Source organism: Nycticebus coucang, chromosome 12, assembly GCF_027406575.1.
Source record: "Nycticebus coucang isolate mNycCou1 chromosome 12, mNycCou1.pri, whole genome shotgun sequence".
In the NCBI taxonomy this organism is placed as follows: domain Eukaryota; kingdom Metazoa; phylum Chordata; class Mammalia; order Primates; family Lorisidae; genus Nycticebus; species Nycticebus coucang.
The window spans coordinates 104440299-104455111 of NC_069791.1; the positions used below are offsets into that span (position 1 = coordinate 104440299).

Genomic DNA, 14813 nt, shown 5'->3' on the forward strand with positions numbered 1-14813 from the left:
CAGGCGCCCGCCACAACGCCCAGCTATTTTTTTGTTGCAGTTTGGCCGGGGCTGGGTTTGAACCCGCCACTCTTGGTATATGGGGCCGGCACCCTACTCACTGAGCCACAGGCGCCGCCCACGTTCATCTCTTATTCGATTCTGTTTTTGAATTTCCTTTTGGTTATTTTCCACTTTATTAGCAGTTTCCTTCATTGTTTCCATCATTTCTTTCATTGTTTTCAACATGTGTATTCTAAATTCCCTTTCTGTCATTCCTAACATTTCTTTGTAGTTGGAATCATCTGCAGTAGCTACCTCATGGTCCCTTTGCGGGGTTGTTCTGGACTGGTTCTTCATGTTGCCTGGAGTTTTCTGCTGATTCTTCCTCATGAGTGATTTCTTTTATCTGTTTCCTTGCCCTAATTTTCCTTTCACTTCCTGTTGCTCTTTATGTTCTCGTGCCTTTGGACTAAGGGTTACAGGACCAGAAGGGTGGGAAGGTTGAAGAGCAAAAAAGGGATGAAAGAAAGGAGGACCGAGTGATAAGAAAAAAAAAGAAAAATACAGAAAGGAGAGGGGGTGGGTAAAAAGAATATTGACAAAAAGAAGAGAGGCACAGAAAGAGGGAGACAGAGCAATATAGGTGTACAGTAGGGTACTTTGACACAACCTTAAAAAAACCCCACCTTCTGGGGGTGCCCAGTTGGGTGGTTCCCTTGAGGTCAGCAGCTCTTTGCTAACCTGATCAGACACAGTACCCCACCTCCACCAAATAGAGAGGAAAGACAAAAATGCTATAAATCAAACCAAAACAAGCAAACAGAAAACTTTACGGGATAAAATTGGGTGAAAAACCAAATAATAGCAGTAGAAACACTAGCAAAAATGAAGTTCTAGTTATTGAAAAAGGCAGCAATGGGAAATTATAATTAAACTAGAAAAATTGAGAAAGAAAAAGAATCTGTATGGAAAAGGTTGAAATTAAAAAACAAAACAACATCAACAACATCAAAATAAACAACAAAAAAAACCAAACCAGAAAAAAAAAAAACACAACCAAAAACAAAGCAGTATGTATATGTTATTGAATATTGTCTGGGCAACACGTGGTCTTCTGGGGTATAAGATGTTAATCACAGTTCTGATACGGAGGAGGCTGCTGATTTCTCAAACCCCAGCAGGTAGACACCCTAAATCTCTCTTCAGCCCACTTAAAAGGCACTTTGAACTTGTAAACTTGCTGAGTGGAAACCTTCCCAGGAAAGTGCTTGTAGCTGGAATCACTGCTGAAGTGGTTATCCACTTACCCAGTGTGCCAAAACCGGTCTCACTCTGCCCCTGAGTGTTAGGGCTGCAAGGCTGCTCAGACCCCACCCTTAGGCTACTTGGTCGCTGGGTTACCAGCTCCCACCCGATTCTAGCTCTGCAACCCTGAGGGCGGAGCTTGCCGGGGCAGATCGCTCACAATGGCTCCCTGTGACCCACAGCCTAACACTATTAGCTCCGTCTGGCTCAGTGGCTCAGACCGGGGCCCTAGACAACGGCCAAAGTTCTCCGCACTCCCGTTCAGGCTCTCCCCAAGGCAGTTCAACTGAGTGCCAAGTCCAAAGACACCAAAACAGTTCACAGGTAAGGCCTTTCTGGTTTGTAGTCTCGCTGCTACTGAACTTACAGTTGCGGGCGGGTTTGGACAGATTGAACACACGCAACCACTTGCTGTTTTTCCTCTGTTTTAGTCCTCCTCTTGGGGTCCAGAAGTCTCTCACTGACTCCCTGTATCCTCACAGGGATGATGATAGGCAGATTCCACCAGCCAGAGATGCCTGGAGTCCTATTTCCCCAGACTCACGGTGCCCAGATGCAAGGAAGCTGTTACTCGGCCGCCATCTTGCTCCGCCTGGCCTTGAGTTTTGCATCACAGGGAATGTGCCTATAGCTCTTTGTTAGAGCAAACAGGTGTTTCGCTTTTGCCAAAGGGAACCGTGCCTATAGCTCCTTTGTTAGAACAAACAAGTGCTTTGCTTGTCCAGAGCAGATGAACTGCATGGCCAAAAGCAGGGCTGATTGTGCCCGCTCAGCTCTGCTCTGTTGAATCCAGAATCAGGGTCTGTCTTCAAATCTGCTTGGCAGGATTCAGGATAGGAAGAGGTTTGGAATGACATTGAGAAGACTCAGAAAGGGTGATGTCATGGGTTGCCAGAGTGGAAGGGCTCCGTCTTTAGATTCCACGGGAGTGGATGTTGGTATGTACCTGTGGACACCCAGTCCAGATGGAGGATGGGTACGCAAGTTCAGTGGCTTCCCATGTAGAAGTTAAAGAGCCCGGAAGGTGCTTTTCCCCCTGCTTCTCAGGCTGGCGGTGGGGTAAGGAGAGGACCACAGGGCTGAAAATCTTGCTAAGTGATTTCTGAAGATAATCATTCTAAAGCCAAGCTGAGGGAGCAGAAATGTCAGAGCCAAGTCAAGAGGCCTCCATAACATTGACCAGTGTTTTTCAACCTTTTTAACCTCACGGCACACTTCAACCTATAGTTAAACTTCCACAGCACACTTAAATTATGTCGATAAGAAAAAAAAAAAAGAGTAAGACAGCTGGGCTCCATAGCTCAGTGGTGAGAGCATTGGTCATATAAATCGGGCATTGTGAGTTGATCCTCACTGGGGCCTCCCGCTGATTTTAAAAATAAAAAAAAAAAGAATATACTTACTATGCTTTGAACTTCTTTTGAAAATAATTAATGATCTTTAAAATTTTTCATGGCACAGTGGTTGAAAATCACTGGCATTGAGCTTGGACAATTTCTTCTATTCCTACTTGTGTCTTTTTCGGAGGCTTTGCTGTATTGGGGGCTGTTTTCTGGGTGTTTGCAGTTATGGGATTAGTTAAGTTCATCTAACTTATGTATTGTGAGAGGCTTCAAGAGGACCAGGCCTTGGTCACCCCCATGGCCAGCAGGTGTGTAAGTCATTGCCTAGATTAAAAGTAGCAGAAGGCTACAGTGGTCACAGAGGGGTCTTCCCTCCCTGAACACGGTCACTAAGCCTGACTGACCAGCTGAGATCTAAGGCCCAGAACAGGAATGGGAACGGGGCATTCCCTAGCTAGACTATTGCTCTCTAAATTATCTTCAACTCCCTCCAAGTTGTTCTCATCTTAATATGTTTAGGCAGATTTTTATTTTGTCTTTCTGAAACCAGGATGTGTATGTAGCCTGAGGTCTTGGGAATCCTAGCAAATCTTCTATGGGGGCGCAGCCGACTGCGTGTCACTGATTATATTTCTGTGTCTCATTGTCCCTGCCATGAAAGACCATGGAAGATTTGCCCCAAATCTTGCCCATTATTATCCCCAACGGCTTCTCAAACTGCTGTTGGCCCAGACTTCACATCCTGAAAGTTATGGGGTTCTGGGATTTGAAAATGGAGACTTTGCATCCCTAACAGTCTGTGTTATCTGGTAGATGTTCATGGGCATAACAGTAAGAAACTGTTCATTTCAGAAATCTGCTGAGGTGTCCCACGCCAGGAATTTGAAAGATCTTCCGTGGGATCCCATATTCTGAGCTGTCTTTCTTCCTCCTTTGAAATGAAGGCTTTTGTCTCTGAGCTCACAGAAACCCCATACCTAGGTGAGATGCTGCAGTTACAAAATGCCCAAGAGATTTGTCAGAAGCATTTAGGCTCTTTGGGCAGGACTGTATATTTTACTCTGTTTTGCTGCATTTTTGTTTAGTGATGAGTACGGGATGGTTGAGTTGAAAAACAAAAATGCCTTTAACATTTCATGGTTGGAAATGCATCGAAATGTCATTAGGTCAGGGAGGGAACTAACTTAATACCTAGAGTAGAGCTGAAGAATTCAGAGGCCCATGTGCCCTCTGTTTGTTTTTCTTCCTTTTTCTGACGAATCCTGGCTGTGACTCCTTTCCAGCCACTGGGAATTGTCGGGAGCAGAGCATTTTACCCCAGAGAGAGAATGCTTCGTCTGGAACATGTGTTCTAGAAATATTCCTCTGGATGATGAGAAAAGTAATTATTTACTCATCAGCAATTAAACCAGCCACATGCAAACCAAAGGTTTTCAGGTTTCCTATGTAAAGATGCTCAAAACTCAAAAAATGAGCATGATGAAATAGGGGCTCTCTCGGCGGGATGAGAATCCCTGGGTGCAAGTTAGCCTCTTACGTCTTCCTGTCTCCCTGTGTGCTTTGGACTGCCCCAACCAGGCTGGACGTGGGGATTAGTGAGAGGCCTTACTAAGGCCCAGACCTCAGCTGATCCTCCACAGGACAGTTGAAAAAGACACTCCCTGGCTAACCCATGGCTTTCCAAATAGCACAATGTTACAAGCACACGTGCAGTATTGAATGGACTCATTTTCCCAAGTACTTACGTTGCAGACTGTATCTTTTATATAATGAGGTGGTACAGCAGCCCCTACTGGCCTTGCAGAGACTGGGGGCCACCCATTGACCCCTGGCGAGACATCCCATTTTGAATACGTCATTCTGCAGTTCTTCTCTGTGTTGGGAGGGGTGTCTGTCAGTGCAAATTCCTGCTGCAATTAGGCTGTCAAGGACGTCAGTGTCACCTCATGAACTTCATCTGAAGGGTGAGCATATTTTAATCATCTTTCTACCCACAGAGATTCCTCCAGCTACCTCTGGGAAAGAAGGTATAAGGAGGCCGTACTAAAGAATAAAAGTTCCCAGGGGCATAAAGACTCTTAATTGAAATATAGAGGGTAAAATATAGATAATTAATTACATTGTTCTTCCTATGCCCCTGTATGAAAACCACGTGGCAGTTAAAACCCACTGAAGGGTACCAACATGGGCGTATTTCATTAGCATCCAGTTTGTTTCCACTAGATTGAGAAGATGTTAATGAAAAGTAATATTTACATATCTCAGTAGGGTTCACAAAGCACTTTAACAAACACGAGTTCATATTTTCTATTCAACAGACTACACACGTATTCATTTTTTGCTCCAACATAACCTTAAGTTCAAGTATATCAATTTAAACTACATCTGTAACTCCTAAATTAGATCTTGACTCCAAAAGCTTGTGTAATTTGATTGCTAGAGCTACATGTGATCATATTAGAATTTTTCCATTGCTTCTGCAGACCAGGAGTCTGGGCAGGAGTGAGAGATTAGTTTGTGAAGTGCAACGTAAGAAGTGTTGTATCATAATGTCCTATATCTGTAGATGGCTTTAAAATTTGTCTGGTTTCCTTTCATGCACTTAATCGATGAATAGCTAGGGCTCAGACAGAAGGCTGACTATTTTTACGAATGAGGGATATAAGGCTCAGAGAGGGCGATTTGCCTGACACATGTGAGCAAGGACATTGTAAAGGCACAACTCAAACCTGGATCTTCTTGCCCCCAAGCACTTGGTTCTCCCAGGGGCCTCTGGTTACGTTCTGATTTTAAACTTGTTGCTGAGGTCAAAAAGATGCATTCTCGTGACAGTTACAAGCCATAGCAAACTGGCTAGCAAAGCAGTTAACTTTTATTTCTTAGTTTAGTTTTTCCCTAAAGGTTTTTTTTTTTTTTTGGATGAGCTTTATGGTGATGTGGCTGGGGGTTTTATGAACCCTCAGGGGAATGTAAAATGACACACTCTGTGTTTCTCCAGATTCCTCTCAAAACTTGTCTTCTGAGCATCTTGTAGGGTTTTGAATGTGTCTGGGTGCAGCCAACCTAGAATCCTCAGAAAGTGTAGCTGAAAGAGTTTCTGCTGATAGATTCTAGGGGCGGGATCATGATGACAGGTGTGGGTGTCTTCCCAAGCCTCCCTCTTCTCTGCAAGGCCTCTAGCCTGGCGCCTCTCTACCTGTACCTCGGCAGGGGTTGTGACAGAACAGACCCAGCCCCCATGAGGCTCTCAGTCCAGGAGTGGGAGAGGTAAATAGACAGAAAGATAAGTAAGCAAAAGTATTAAAGATTTGCCATGTGAAGAGATGGGGTTAGAGAACTCCCTTACAAAAGGGAAGCTGGCCGGGTGCGGTGGCTCACACCTGTGATCCCGATACTCTGAGAGGCCAAGGCAGATGGATTGCTTGAGCTTAGAAATTCTACACCAGCCTGGGCAAAACCGAGACATCATCACTACTAAAAATAGAAATAAAAAATCCTAGCCAGGCATTGTGGGGGGTGCCTGTAGTCCCAGCTACCCAGGTGGCTGAGACAATGAGTTTGAGCCCATGAGTTTGAGGTTGCTGTGAACTATTACACTGTACCAAGGGGGACTAAGTGAGACTCTGTCCCCCCCCCAAAAAAAATTTAAAAAAGGGTAGTCAGAGAAGGAGACATCTTGGGGAGTTGATGTTTGATCTAAAACATAAAGGATGAAAGGAGGTGGAGGGTGAGCAGGTGCAGGACCCTGAGAACACTTCTGCATCTGTGTCCAAGAACTACAGAGTGTTCCAGAATTCTCCATACCTAGGGAACATTGCATAACAATGTTATCTTGGACCGTGTTCACCATGAGTGGGAGAGAAGACTTCGTGTGTGTGTGTGTGTGTGTGTGTGTGTGTGTGTGTGTGTGTGTGTGTGTGTAGAATGGTGGCTACCATGCAAAGAAGATTTTTGAACCTTTATTTACAAAATATCCATTACAAAGTTTTACATTTAGCCACAATTTCCCACTTTCCCTACATGTGGCAACTGTTGGGACACCCTGTATCAGTGAGGGCTGTGTGCCTGTACCACGGGGCATGGGGTATAAAGATGTGGATTGAGAGAGGGGGCAGAGGCGACTCATGAAAGTTTGCATTTTATTCTAAGATAAAGGGAAAGCCATTGAAGGGTTTTAATCATGGAAGTGATAGGATTAAACTTATATAGCTTTATACTGAGATAAAGACATAGATGAATAAATAGATGGGAAAGACTTGAGAGAGCTGATAAATATAAATGGCTATTGGTTTGAAGGGGTTAGAGTTGGACAAAGAGGATGAAATTTAAGGGTATTAACTTGATTTTCATGAACTACTAGCAGCTTATAATTAGAGGCCAAGGCAGGTGAATTGCTTGAGCTTAGAAATTCTACACCAGCCTGGGCAAAGTCCAGACATCGTCTCTACTAAAAATAGAAATCAAAAAACCTAGCCAGGCATTGTGGAGGGTGCCTGTAGTCCCAGCTACTAGGGTAGTATGGATTGAAGTGGACACATTTAATATTTCCTCCGAAATTGCTGATGGATGGGATGTAGGGATATAGCATCACGACCTGTCTACAGCTCTGCCCACGTTGGCTAGGGAGGGCTGGCATGAAGCATGATCAGGTCAGGTCCTGGTACGGCAGTCACAAGACATTTAACCATCACTCCCTTGAGGTCCCTGAGAATCAACCATTCTGTCTTTGGGCTGTGCCCGGCCAACTCTGAGGATGTGAGCTTGCTGATGGGCCTGGCTGCAAAAGTCGTGCTCAAGTCCACATCTCCCCTAATAACCTTGTGTCTAAATGGTAGTGTCACACAAGGGCATGTTTAGAAATTAGCATTTGAAAAGAAGCCTCCTTGCTTTCAGTTTGAGCTGACATGGTCCTTTTTCCTCTAGTGGAAATGAAATTTATTAATCATAATAAAACCATCGGATTCTGAAAGTAGAGGTCACCCTGAGGAGAAAAGGAGCCCGCTCATTTGTGAAGAATAGTTCAGTGCTGCTGTATTTTTCTCCTGCTTTGCAAGAGAATACTGCCAAATCGTTACCTTGGGTTTTCCATAAAGGTTGAAACTATGCCCAGTGTTACAGCCCAAGGAAGAGGTACCATTTCAGTATGTGTTAGGAAGAGGTGGGGGCTGTGTTTTCATTAAATACCTTCAGAGGTCCAATATGTTGTCTCCCCAAAAAAGGAAATTATTGCCAGAGTAAAACCAGTTCCCAAATTAAAAAAAAAAATTGTCCTGAATTTGTATCTTCACGCTTATTCTGAAGGAGCACCACGCTTAATAAATTCCCAAGGATTTTCAGCTTTCCTTTGCAGTTTCTGTCCTATCTATACAACCGTCTTTGCCAAATAAAAGTGGATCACCCTGTTAATAGGTTTTTGTCTAGACCAATGACAGACTATTTTCTCATGAAGTAAAGATCAATGGCAACATGTATACCATTTCCTTTCACCCCTCTTAGGATCTACTTCCAGTTACGTGAGCAGAGGCCCAGGTCTTCTGCGTGACCTCTGTGAATTTGTTATTTGTTCAAAACCTTTATCAATCTTGTCTTAACACACCTCTGCCTTGGCTCTATGTATGTTTTTCATTTTTCCTGGTAGAGGGATAATTTTTTGTTAAGGGCCATTTGTGATGAGCAGAAGGACCAGAGAGTATCCCAAAAAATGAAAAGCAAGAAGGGGATAACTATTTGTTAGTCTCACAGAGAAATTTGCTTCACAAGAGAAATATCCATTCTTGTTCATGGTGAGGATCAAGAGAACACCAGGCCGAGGCGAAAAGCCTCACCTGGAGTATTTGAACTCAGCGCCCCTTTGAAACAGGCTTGGGAATTAAGACATGCCCAATGTGAGCTTGGTATAATCATTTTTTTCCATCTGGGCTATAGCTTGGAGTCTGAGTTCGAAGGTCCTTCTCCCATCGTCCCTCACCTTCCCTGACTCAAGCGTATAAGCACCCCAGACTGACCCCTCCAATATGTGCTCATCTACCCACTACAAAAAGAAGATTGGAAGAGAAGGCGAGGAATTGTGTTCATGCAAATAGGACTCTAAGGGATGAGAGGGGAACTTAAGGTTGACAGTGCAAACCATTTCTTCCTGCCTTGTTCCTTCAAAAAATAAAAAGGCAAAGAGTCAAGAGCTGTTGAAAACCCACGCAGATCCCACAGAGAGCTGGTGCATTCATTGCCCAACCACTATGAGTGCAGGTTGCTAATGGAGAATAGCTGCTCCCTTCTCCAGAAAATTGCCCTCTGCCAAAGGAAACCACTTCAACTCAGTGGTGTGTCCCCCACCCTCAGTTAAGCTAATGCTTCACTTACATGGGCATTAAAGAGCCAACCCGTTTGCCTCCAGGCAGGGTGGACTCTGGCATGAAACTCCCAGAGTCAGGTTGCGGAGGCTGCAGCTCAGCACAGTCCTTGCCCATCTTCTTGCCTTTATTCTGATCTGCTTGCTTCTGTCCTTCTGAGAGCCCCTCTTCAGTAAATCAGTCGCACAGGAATCTCCATTTCCAGCTCAGCTTCCAGGAAACCTAACCTAAGATTGCCTCTCAGATTTGATCCATATCAACACAACCCTGTTCAAACCATCTCCAAGAAAATATCTGGCGGGTCACAGAAGTACCAGGCACAGGATGCTGCCAGAACTCACCAGCAAGCTTCCCCGAGAGATTGAAGGGTCAGCTCTTCAATTGGCTGCGTGATCTTGAGCAAGTGACTTAACCTCTGAGCCCTGATTTGTGGCAGTGTTCCCTTCCAGACATTTGGTAGATACCCAAGGCATCTGGTTTCCATCTCGTGTTCATTTCTATCTTTTAAAGCCTATGCTGGAAGCCATGGCAGTGGAGGGAGGAGGAGAACAGAGATGGAAAAACCCAACATGAGTAAATGCCATTAAGATATATTAATTACAAATGCCTCCTTTCCCAGAACCTGTCCATAGGGCTCAAAAATCAAATTAGGCTTCACCTCTTGAGTGGGGCTGAGGGGTAGAGGGGGGGTGTCCCACAGACCCTTCCATTCAAATAGACCTGTGCTTTCCCATTCTAAGACATTGGATACCTCCTACAGACAGGCCACTTCACCTTTTCTGATTCATTCTACCGTCCTTGATTGATGACAACTAAATCAGGAGAAAAAGGGAATTTCACTTGAGTATTAATATATCCTCAGGGGATGGGGGCGCTGGGCTGCTTAAGACCACTATTTCAAGTCATTTCTTTTTGGCACCTCTAGCACAGTCTCAAGGTGTAGAAACAGCATTATGGTGGAGAGGGAGAGTGTGTGTGTGTTAAACATACGACTTTAACCAGACATGTTAAATGGATGAAAAACAATGCATTGTGCACAGATGAAATATTCTCACATTTCTTATTTCAAGGCGAATAGGGCCCCCTCCACACTGTCTTGGCGTTTTGAATGTTCTGATTTTTATCATTACTTTATAACTGTGTATTATGGATCAGTCTTCACCTCTGTTTTCCTTTCAGTTACGGACGAGTTTATGCTGCCGACCCCTACCACCACGCACTTGCTCCAGCCCCCACCTACGGCGTTGGTACCATGGTGAGTACAGGCTCCTTCCTGTCCTCACTTCTTCCTGCCGCCCTTCCCTTACCCCAGCTGGGACCTCAGCGTGGGTTGACGGTTGACGTCCTCTCACTTTCCCTTAATTGAATTTGTCTCTTGTGCTAACAGCAGCTAAAATGCCACATTAATCCTCCCAGTAAACTTGATAAATGTCTTAATTTCTTGGCAATGTAGTGCATGTAAGTTATTATATTTCTAATTTTGCAAGTCCCACCTAGCGGAGCACTTACCTTAATGGAATAATTAGTCATTTTGATAATTAAATCCATCACTAACAGAATGCAGTGTCAATGCAGAACTTTTTTTTTCTTTTTTTTTCCCTCCCTTGCTGCTCATTCACATAGCCCCAAGGTTCCAGCCCCAGCACAGACTTCAGAGGAGCTAAGCTGCACTCTTCCAGGCCTCTGCTGTCAGGCAGCTGAGAATCTGACTGCCTCTCCTCCCCTATTACAATTCATGTTTAAAGTCATAGTCGCCCAGGAAAGAAAATAGAGAAAGGGGCACACTTTGTGTGTGTACCCAGTACCTAAGAAATTAGAAGGAATCAGCTGGGTTTGGGGGTTGTCTTTTGGTTTTGGAGGGGGGGAGTCTGGGTTTTTGTTTGGGGAAGGGGAGGGGGGAGGGCAAAAATGGGAGGTAAGGGTGGGGTGAATTTGCCTGTACTTGTTCAAACTTCTATGCACTAAAACTCTGAGTACAGTAACCCGTGCCCATCACGTGAAAGCGTATGCAATCATTACAAAGCTTTGGCATGCAGTTTTCTGCTTGGATCAAGAAAATCAGTCCTTATCCTAAAAATAAATCCCGATAGGCATTCATTTGAATCACCAATACTTTTAGAAAAACAAAAACAAAAAAAAAGGAAAGAGTTAAGTGCTGTCTCATAGCCATTTTAACGCCCTGGCCAGACAATTCACTGGAGCTTGGTCATAGAAATTCAGCGATGATTCGGAAACATAATGTTCCATCAAGCGGTTCATCTGTACAACTCCCCTCTCGAAATCAGATCCCATGCAGACCGCTGAGCCACGTCAAGTAAGACGTAGATGTGAGTTTTCATCCGGAGTTTGTATTCGGCAACTCTGCTTCAACACCTTGTCCAACTGAGGAAAGTGTTGGCAAGGAGAGTTGAAATCCTACTGGCCAATACATCGCCCAAATTCAACCTGTGAGCTTTTCCCCACTGAGGGAACATAGGATTAATTCATCAGTCCAAGAAACAAACCAGTAAAAGTGAGACAGTGCAAATCCTTCCATCGTCCAGTTTGGGTCAGCGTCCTCTTAGCTGCGGGATTTACTTTGACAGGGAGTTTGCTGCTTTAAAAGGAGTTATCAGGGAAGTTCAGGATGGCCCCTGTCTTCCGTTCTCAGAGAATGGCCCGGGATGGGTAGGGGGTGCCTCCGTGTTGGTTGGTTTTGAGTGTCTATTTTACACATTAGTCTTTTTGATATCCACATGTTCTAAAAGGAAAATGTAAAAAACACACCCCTCAAATTGCTTTGTTTCAGAATGCTTTTGCACCTTTGACTGATGCCAAGACTAGGAGCCATGCTGATGATGTGGGTCTCGTTCTTTCTTCATTGCAGGCTAGTATATACCGAGGGGGATACAACCGTTTTGCTCCATACTAAATGACAAAACCATAAAAACCTTCCAATGTGGGGAGAGAGGAAGCTTTCCGAGGCCTGAGTATTGCAATACATGCAGTAGTGCATCATTTTAGCAACTCTAAAAATACAAAATAAATAAAAAGAGGAAAAAAATTACATTTTTTATCTTATACCTCAGATATTTTGTTCTGTGTATTTTAATATTGTGGGTCCTTTCATTTCTGAAGGTTCCGTAGTTTGGTTGCTGGCTGTAGGAGTTTTTTTGTGGTTGATCTAGAGAGATGCTAGTTATAAATAAAAACTGGTGTAGGGCCATATCCAGAGTGCTATATTATGTAAATGAATTATATATGCTGAATATTAAGCTACTGGGGGTATCAGCTGTCTGGGAAGAGTGTAAGTGACTACAGTAGTCATTTTTTCTGCATCATACATTATTTTATTTTGTGAAAGGGGAGGTTGGGAGGGGCTTAGGGGGTTGGAATTGGGGTTTGGCTGAAAGAAAACAAAAATGTAGTAACTGATGAATCTAAATGACCCACTGCACCAACCATCACATATCAATGGTTCTAAGTTACTCATTGCCAGTTCAAGCCAAAGGTTATGCCGTTCAAGGGGGTGCTTCTCACAGCACCTATGCAACTGAGTGGAAGGAGACTGTGCAAACCCACCCTTTAAACCATTCCACCCGGCAGTATTCAGCTTCTTAACCAGCTGCTAGTTATTTAGGCAAAAAAAAAAAAAAGAAAGAAAAAAAAAAAAAACCTGCTAGTTAGGCCATCAACAAGCATTCTTTTTATATTTCTTCCAGTATAAGAAATTATTGATATCATTGCTGACTTTTATATTATGGGAGGGAAAAAAATAACATTAATAAAAAGGTGATAAAAAGCACTGTTTCTATTTTTTTCTTTTTTTCCAAAAAAAAGAAAGTAATAAAAACTTAAATTCTTTGTACCAGTTAAAAAAATGTATAAAATTTACATCTGTGCAGTGGAGTTGTTAAGTTCTAGAAACAGTCTATGAAGCTTTAGTTTTAGCCTAGTAGAACAACTGTTAGAGACAGACGTATAATTTTTATGGAACTACATGATAATCATATTCGGATTTATAGAAGCATTTTACAAGTATTGCAACCATTGAGTAGAGATAATCATGGTATTTTCATCAGCTTGGTACTTTTTGAAACATGACTGCGTTGTGTGAGCAATCTGCAATTTTTCAGTCTGTGAGAGCCTGCCCTCCCACCTCTCCCCCATGCCTAAGGACTATCTCAAACCACTATCTTTAGCTTCATCTCCGAGGCCCAGGACATTTGTCAGAAGGAAGCAAAAAAAAAAAAAAAAAAAACCATAGATCCATCCTGGTCATCCCCAAAGAGCAAAGCCCCCTGCACCATCCCCCAGGCCTCACCATTGCAACACGACCGAAAAATTGCAGTTTGTCTGACTACTTCTGTTTGAACTCTTTCCATGTTGTCCTGTTTACAAGTTAACCTAAGTTGAGGTATCTGTCACGGGTCTTCCTGTTTTTGTATTTAAATTTAAAAGAAAAAAACAGCAGCAAGCTGTCCCCAAGTAGTTTTGCTGCCATAGTTAAACCCTCCTGTGTACAGTGCAGGCCCTGTGGCTTGACACTTTAGTAAGTTATTAACTCACCGCTGTGAACCCGCCAATCCGCTGTAACAACTCTGCTTTAAAACAAAACCAAACAAAACTAAAAAAAAAAAAAAGTGTTTGTGATTCAGCTTTCTCTCGTCTTGCTGCGTGCATGCCGTAAGATCAGTTGGATATTAAACCATCAATAAAGTTTCACGAGATTTGAAAACAAAGTTTCTGTAGCTTCGATATCTAAGACAGATTATAGTTCTCTTAAAAAGAGAAAAAGTTGTGGGGAAAAAAACTGCTTAGAAGCCAGAAGCATATAAAATGTTCTTTTCACCAAACTTATTTGGGTGGGATAGGGGAGGGGCTGGGGGGTGTTTTATAGCATCAGTAAAGACATTCTCATTCCCCCACCTGGAAAACGATGTTATGACAGTGGGTGCCTGGTTGATGTTCTTAAAAAATAATAATAATAATAAGTTATTAAAAAGCCATGGCATCCCACTTCAGAGGGGAGAAAAAAAGGGTAGGAACAGGTGGCTAGGGAGAATATATAGATTTCTCTCAATTGCCTCCGATTTCAAAATCCAGAATTTACATTGTGTTTGGAATCACAAACATAGAATTCTTACTGTGTTGGTTAAAGTAAAATTCATTTGCGGTTTTGATTTTCACCAATGAGCTGTACTTTCCCCCATGACTGTATGTAGTTTTAATAAAATCATTTAGAGCAAGTGGGTGCCATCCGATGTTGCAGAATCTTTTGTCTAGGCACTCCTCCAAGATGCCAATAAGTCATTTTAAAATGTATGTCAGAAATGTAAACAAACATTTTGGATTTTTTTAAACAGTATTTATTTGGAATGTTTTCATTTATCTAAATAACTATTGCTATTATGAATTATGGAAAAAAGATTAATATCATGTGTGGCATATAGTGACTCCTTAACTCACACATCATGCAATCTGCAAACCCAGAAAATGTGTATATCTGTCTTTAGAAATTAGTGTTTATATCACTTACAGTGGTTTGTGAATAAAGAAAACTGGTTTGTAATATCAAAAAAATAAAAGCTTAGTCTGAAACGTTATATGTGAGTTGATGTTCTTTTGCCCCTGGGAGTTTCTTCAGAGGGTAGATGTGAGGGGCGTATGTGGGGACATGGGCGGGCGCTGTCATGGCCACCTACTGGCCCATAATGTTTTCTGGTTCAAAGGGCTCATCTCTGAAGAAGCCAATAGAACAAACCGTGGATGTTTAAGAAACTGAATTAAGTTTAGCTATCCCCCAGCGTGGAAATCTCCATCTTTGGTTTAAAACAAAGCAACCACAACACAT

The 14813-nt window shown here is 42.9% G+C and overlaps 1 protein-coding gene across 25 annotated transcripts in view; it reads left to right on the plus strand.

The window, feature by feature from the left end:
• RBFOX1 (RNA binding fox-1 homolog 1) overlaps nt 1–14565 on the plus strand; it is a 2283260-nt gene extending 2268695 nt beyond the window's left edge. For 10 of the 25 annotated variants that reach the window (XM_053556405.1, XM_053556406.1, XM_053556421.1 and 7 more), the window contains 2 exons: nt 10160–10235; nt 10604–10847. In XM_053556405.1, coding sequence (XP_053412380.1) covers nt 10160–10235; nt 10604–10751 — 224 coding nt within the window. In that variant the 3' untranslated portion in view covers nt 10752–10847. Of the gene's footprint in view, nt 1–10159; nt 10236–10603; nt 10898–11768 lie in introns of those variants that run through there. The other 15 variants (XM_053556408.1, XM_053556407.1, XM_053556418.1 and 12 more) reach the window with 6 other exon arrangements.
• The last annotated feature ends 248 nt before the right edge of the window (nt 14566–14813 follow it).